The sequence below is a fragment of the Elaeis guineensis genome, chromosome 5, assembly GCF_000442705.2.
Source record: "Elaeis guineensis isolate ETL-2024a chromosome 5, EG11, whole genome shotgun sequence".
In the NCBI taxonomy this organism is placed as follows: Eukaryota; Viridiplantae; Streptophyta; class Magnoliopsida; order Arecales; family Arecaceae; genus Elaeis; species Elaeis guineensis.
In genome coordinates, this window is record NC_025997.2 from 3,039,841 (window position 1) to 3,046,542 (window position 6,702).

General features: G+C 37.8%; 1 protein-coding gene across 1 annotated transcript; it reads left to right on the forward strand.

Annotated features, from left to right (window-relative positions):
- The first annotated feature begins 478 nt into the window (after positions 1 to 478).
- Positions 479 to 5,922, forward strand: LOC105044423 (uncharacterized). The gene is made up of 11 exons (XM_010922305.4): positions 479 to 1,131; positions 1,244 to 1,378; positions 1,553 to 1,619; positions 2,872 to 2,968; positions 3,341 to 3,437; positions 3,540 to 3,623; positions 3,827 to 3,867; positions 4,257 to 4,322; positions 5,256 to 5,315; positions 5,419 to 5,470; positions 5,563 to 5,922. Exons 1-11 carry the CDS (start codon positions 972 to 974, stop codon positions 5,649 to 5,651), a joined length of 948 nt encoding a protein of 315 aa, XP_010920607.1. The 5' UTR covers positions 479 to 971; the 3' UTR covers positions 5,652 to 5,922.
- Positions 5,923 to 6,702: the final 780 nt, after the last annotated feature.

Consider the following 6,702-nt stretch of genomic DNA (forward strand, 5'->3'; position numbering starts at 1 on the left):
ACTGCCACGATGGTTGTCTGGTGATATGGATAGCCGTCATTTGGGATAGAGCATCCTCTAATTTATGATAGTCAATATGTTGCAAGGAGTTGCCTTTCTATGGCGGTTCGTCATGTGTATCAAGAGACTAATAATACTTTTGAATGGATGATCATTTATATGGTAGAACATATCAGAGAGACGATATGGATCAAAAGTGAAGCCTTTTCATCAATCTTTGAGGATATTTTTTTTTAGATCTTTTTGAATATATTCATGTTAGATCTGGATGAACCATCCGGCTTATGAAAAAACGCGCGCGCGCACACAGAAGGGAGCAAAGAGAATGTAATTTTTTGAATTACAGTTCGAAGTTACGCAAAAGCATTTTCTTTTTTTATTGTGGGGCCACTGTCCGGTTCTCATACTTGGGTTCCACGAAATACGGGAAAAAGGGAACTCCAAAAACGGAAAAGGATAAAGAGGTGGGTGAGGGAGCTGGAGGATGAACACCAGGAGGAGGAGAAGGTTCACAGTGTCGTCCCCCCTTCCACTCCTCACCATCGCTTCCTTCGTCCGTCCCCTTCCTCCTCCTCCTTCTCAATTTGTTTAAACCCAGACCCTCCTCTTGTCATCAGATCTCGATTGTTGCCCGGAATCAGTGATCTGTTCGACGAGCAGTGCCGATTAACGCTTTGGTGGTGGTCTGGACGCAGGCGTTGCCGGCAGTGGAGGCCGCCAAGTGGGATCCAGAACGACCGTTAGCCGTTGGATCTGGATCTCCGTACTGCTACATTACTTGCGTGCTTGACCTTCTCTTTTTTTTTTTATTTGTTAAACCAACCTTCTCCACCGCTGTTAGCTGTCGTTATGATTGATTCTACCGGTATGCATACAAGAACTGGTCCCTTAGAAGGAGCCATGTAGCGGTTTTATTTCTTCTTTTTTTTTTTTTCTTTTTTTGTTCTCTGGCCCTTTCCCTCCAATCGAGGATGCTAGGGTTGGGGTTCCAGAGGCCCCGGCGATCGCCGTGGGAGCTTCTCCGGTCTGCCGCCGTTTCTTTCTTCCTCGCCCTTCTCTCCCACATCGCCCTTGCCATGGTTCCCCGCCTCTTCCCTTCTCTCTCCCTCCTCTCCATGCTCCCCATCTCAGGTCCCTCTCCTCTCTCTCTCTCTCTCTCTCTCTCTCTCTGTCGATCATCTTCTTTCTCATCTTTCTCTTTTAGATGTTAACGGAGTTTTTTTTTTTGGATTCTTTCGTGCAGCTTTCGTTCTGGTGGCGACTATTTTCTTGGGCAAGTGCTGGAGGCGGCTTCTCGGGATATCAGCGTCCGCCCCGGCTTTTGTTCTTTTTAACATACTATTTTTATGGGGAGTTTATGTCGCTGTAATCCGAGGAGGTACTTTCTTTCCCTTAAACCATCCCATCGAGTTCAGCTAATGAAACCACTGGTTTCCTTTATTATCTGCATATTTAGAAGTTTAGTTACTCTGTCCATTCGATACTAAAGATTTAAATATTTTTTCACTCCATTTGTGGTGCTGATTTCTTCTTTTTCTTCTTTTTATTGCAGCTATTCCTTCTATACTGGATGCCATTCTCAATGCTGAATGTGCTTTACTTGTGTTTGGTTTCTACAAGTAAGCTTCACTTTTTATTTTATTCTTTTTACCTGGGGGAATCATTAATGATTCATTTAGTGTCAATTGACTGTGATTTCTCTTGGAAAAGTTCTCCTTAGTTGTCTTCGACTTAAAGCAGCTAGTTTTTATATTTGCCATCTACATGCTGTTGGCTCATGTTGCCTTTAAATATATAAAGTATGTGCTATCTGTCAATCTCCATTCTTTACAGGTTAAAACAATCAAATCTGCAATTGAGTTGCCCTCTTATATGAAACTAAATGTCTCATCTGTTCTAAGTTGATTTCTTAATTTTACTGCAATTTGGAAATTTAAATATTTGCCAGTTAATGTGCATCATGATGGTTGCATCTGGTTTTTGGCTTTCCTTTTTCATGGATACAATCAAGACGTAAGGTCTTACTATAAGCTCAGCAAAACAGTTGAGCTGGAGACAGAAAAAAAAAAGATTTGATAATATAACAAATTCGTTGGATATGTATTGCCTCACTAGCCTAGAATGCACTATTTGAGAATTATTACAAAGGGGGGAAAAAGAAGAAGAAATTTAAGTTAATGAATAGAGTGCTTAAGATATTTTATGAAACTAACAAGTTTACCTTGTTGTCCAGTGAAGCTCTTATCACATTTCTTCACCATAAACTCCCAATCTCTTGGGTCGGTCCCTTAGAAACCTCATTGGAACGATCCACCTAATAGCTGAGGAAACCACTTCCTCTGCCATCCACCTAAGAATTGTACTATTTTGGATAATAACCTAGCAAACAAAGATGAAATTTGGACATCCAAATGTGAATTCTATGTAATGACTAGCTTCACCTTCTCTTTGCAGCAAAAGCCCATCAGGTGGTGTCTCTCAGCTTTCTGAGAAAATATTTTGCTTCACACTATAGCAGTTACATGCTTTTTGTTACCATATTACTTCCATCTGTTGATCATGTCTTCAATCTCTGTTAGTATAGATATTCACAAATACATTCTTGATCATTGTTGGCTACCCATGATTATTCCTGAGTTTTGATATGGTAGTTCTCTTCCTTCCACCTTTAGGGGAAAAAAGTGGTTTTGATTCTGATTCACACCCTACATCTTTAACTCAACAATTTTATGATTATTTTATGGTTGTTGAGTTGTATGATGCTGGTAAACAAGACAAGCTTTGAGCATCCTTTTATATTTTTTTCTCATACTTTGATATGCAAGGAGGATTTCTAGGGCCAAACCGATAATGCCTGTTCTGTGGTTGCAGAATTTTTTCTAGTGATCCTGGAATGGTTGCACACGACTCTTCTTGCTCTATGGAGTCAGAGCAAAAAGGCTTTTCTGAATTTAATCTTCAGTATGAGGTTCTAAATCGGATCCTAAATTCTTTTTTGTTACAGTACCTCATATGTATAACTACATCTCTTACTACTGGCAGAAGTGGCGCTAGTGACAATTAATATGGTCCATTAATTGGTATATTCTAATGATGAAAGCACTTTGATAGTAGTTTTCCAAGTAATTGGTGGTATATTCAGTTCTTAATAATAGCATATTTATTGAAGGCAAATGCTTTAGGTAACTTGTAGTTTGGTCAGTCTGAGAATGCCTGTTGTTGGCTGAATGTTCATCAATAGCATTTACTTTGTTTTTCACTACCATATGCAGTTAATTGTGGTACTGAAACTTGTCTTATAGCTGTTGTAACCTATTTGTTTTTTAATTCCTATTTTCAGAAGTCTCCCTTATTTTCAAGGGTCAGGTATTGCAACATCTGTAAGACAAGCATTAGGGGATTCGACCACCATTGTCCTGCTTTTGGGAATTGCATAGGTAATGCACCGTAAGTTGAACTTTTCTAATGCTGTTGCAGTTTTATTAGAAATTAGGAGTTGTTCCTCGCTATATCATCAAGCATTGATGCTTTGTTCACAGGTCAGAAGAACCGTCGTCTGTTCATTGGTCTTTTAGCTGGATTTGTTATCACTGAGGCCTCCTATACAATGTGTTCAACTCATTGTACGTGATTAGTATGGTGTAGTTGCGCTACTAGCTAGTTTTTGTCATATAGACCATCGCACTCAAGCGATCCCTGATATTCTTGAATGTCAGTTGCATTCAACTTAAATTCTTAAATAGAAACACTGTGCATCTGGAGAAAATGTTATTGCCTCTCTTTGCTTTCTAAATTTCGTTAATATATTCATATTTTTGATTTGCAGTCATCACAAAATCTCTAAATACACAAAAAATAAGATTGGAGGTACGTTCTGCATCACAAATTTTCCCGTCATGCATATACAATCAGATGTAGTAGTTGATGACAGCTTGTGATGATGGCCATTCGCAGAGTGCTCCTTAAGTTCTTTTGATTTGAATTTGAGTTCTATTCATCATAATAGTAGGTTCCATAAGCAGCATCTGTGTAACTGTGTTATAATATCCGTGTATCATATTCCCTTTCAGCTATACTTGTATTCCTGTTTATTTAGGTCCTCTTTTCTTTTTTATTTTTATTTTTATTTTATTTTTATGCTTATCTGATGACAAATTACAAATGATGATGATGCACAATGAATGATTAAAACTTCAAATATTATATATTCTGCAGAGCATCATTGATTAAAACCTCAAATATTATATATTCTGCAGAGCATCATCTCTGGCAACTTGGTGATCAGCACAACACTGTTTTCTATCCTCCAGGTGCTATGGCAGGTCTGATTTATGCCCCATGTTTTATCTTATCATGAGAATATTAATGCCCCATGTTATCATTTACATACTTCTACTTCCTGATGACTTTTTGCATTAAAAGTAGCAGTACATTGTTCCTATATTTCTGTCATGAATTAAAAAAAAAAGAAAAGAAAATGGAGAGAGAAAGTTGCCGTTCTAGTTTACGGGTTGAATACAGAAATGGAAGAATTGTTGGCAAATTTTGGCAATCTCTTTTTTGTCTCATCTTTTTTTTTTTTAGCCCCCTAAAAGCAAATTATGGCAACATTCATTAAGTTCTTAGTGGAAGGAATATTTGCTCTCTGCCGGTCAATACAAGAAATGGTGATGCAGCTCTAAATGGATTGTCACATAAATTTTTCTTGATTCATTAGTTACCGATGCAGAAATTAAATCGATGAGGTTGACTTACAGACATGCACGTGGATACTTAAGTAGAATCTTTCCAGTTTGATATATGCCCCCCACCCTCCCCCTCCCAGTTACACCCACAGAGCCGTCCAAGTGGAGCATTAGAAACCAAGATGCCATTTTTAATTGCCTTGCCTTTGAGGGAACAATATGATGACATGGATCATGTTGATGGTCACTTTCCTCTCTCATTGACTAAGTTTCCAAGTAACCTCAATAAATACTTGAGTTTCTAGAAATCAATTTGCAGACAACAGTCACCCTACCGTGCTTTCTAGTCGGGTAAAAAGGGCCATTTCTAACAACTGAACTAAACTTTTAGGTGAACTGTCATAAGATGTTTCCTTTCTTTTTTTCTCAGTATTTTGAGCATTCTTGTCCAATTGTGTTTCATTTAAGCATCTGTTCTTTTCTTGAATGCTGCAATTATCAACACTAGGTGGTCTTCCTAGGTGGTCCAATTGTATAATTTAATGATGTTTAATTGTTCTTCTTCACTAGGTGGTCTTCCTAGTGTGGCATATTTACTGCATCTGCTTAAATATCAGAACAGAAGAGTGGGTAATTACTAGAACTTTGCCAACATTTGTAATTTCTTAGTTCAGGGGTATAGGGGTCTTTTTATGATCATATTGTGTATGACCAAAGCAAGACAATTTTCCAGATTAACTGGAGGAAATATCCTGAATTCCAACTCATCATCCAGCCCCAACCAGGTAGCTTTATTGTACAAGTTTTAGTTGAACTTTTCTGTGCCAAAATGCATTTGTTACCAATTGATTGGGTTTTGTTGTATGTGATCTTGCAGGAAGTCCCACTCCAGAAACTCGATTTACAAATCCATATGATAAGGGTTTTATTGGCAACATGAAAGACTTCTTTAAACCAAAGGATTAGATAAACTAAATGATATGCAACGAAGATTTAGAGAAAAGAGATTTATGTGATAAAGAGTAGCAAAATTAAATGATTGATGCCAACATCCTCCTTTTTTCTGGAAAAGGTAGTTTGATTGTCCACATAACTTCCACTTAACAAGCTTCATGCTTGAATGTTCATTCTATTTTTCAGTGGTTATCGGCTGTATTAAGTTTTGCCTACGGGAGAGAGAATGCTCAGCTTTTATTTTTCAAAATAATTTTATCCATTGAGCATTTGAAGGTTGAAACTCTGAAAAAAGTTTCAAGAACAAGGAAGTCTTTTGGCTCTATTCTTATGCTGAGAGGCTGAAGGGACTGGAATCGAAGGAGCAGTATGAGGCGACGAGTTGCAACATATCATCATGAGCTTCTTCCCGAACTTTTTCTTGTGATGAATCAAAGACAAAGTAATTATCTAGCATCAATCTCTTCATAAAAATCCCTTAGAATTTCCAGTATGAAGTGTTGTAGTTTCTTCATGCAACTTTTCTTTGTTTGCACGTGCAATCTTGGGCGAGGTTTCGATATTAGCTCATATTGTCCAGGGCAGTCCGGCGGGGGTGGTCCTGCCGCTTCGCAGACCATAGTAGGTGATTGAAATGGATTGCCTGTGCTTGTACTGTTGTCCTTAGGTATCTTAAGGTTTTAATCATATACATGCTTTTAATATTATCTTTACGAGAAAAAAAAATATTATCGTGAAAAAAAGATTTTAATCATATTATATGCTTTAATATTGTCTTGGGAATAGAATAGTTGAGGGTGTACATGGAAGTCCCAATCCTCTAAGGTTAATGTTTTGCAGTGCAAGGGGCTGTATGAATTTGAGCCGCTACATCACCTATCTTAGGAAATGAACGGCCATACTTTGTACCCAAAAAAAAAAAAAAAAGCCCATACTTATCTGGTCTGTGCAAAACAGGCATCATATAAGATCCCGACTCAAGTGCATAGACTATGCCAATTTTATGGGTTGGTTGATCAAATTGAGGTTTGGGCTCATAACTTGTAATTTACTCTATCTAAAT

What these genes read in the sequence shown, in the direction of transcription:
- LOC105044423 (XM_010922305.4), top strand. Translation starts at nt 972, where the DNA reads ATGCTAGGGTTGGGGTTCCAGAGGCCCCGGCGATCGCCGTGGGAGCTT. An exon ending in CTTGTGTTTGGTTTCTACAA is followed by an intron (nt 1,620 to 2,871) that starts GTAAGCTTCACT and finishes CTGTGGTTGCAG; the next exon opens with AATTTTTTCTAGTGATCCTG. An exon ending in TACAATGTGTTCAACTCATT is followed by an intron (nt 3,624 to 3,826) that starts GTACGTGATTAG and finishes TTTGATTTGCAG; the next exon opens with TCATCACAAAATCTCTAAAT.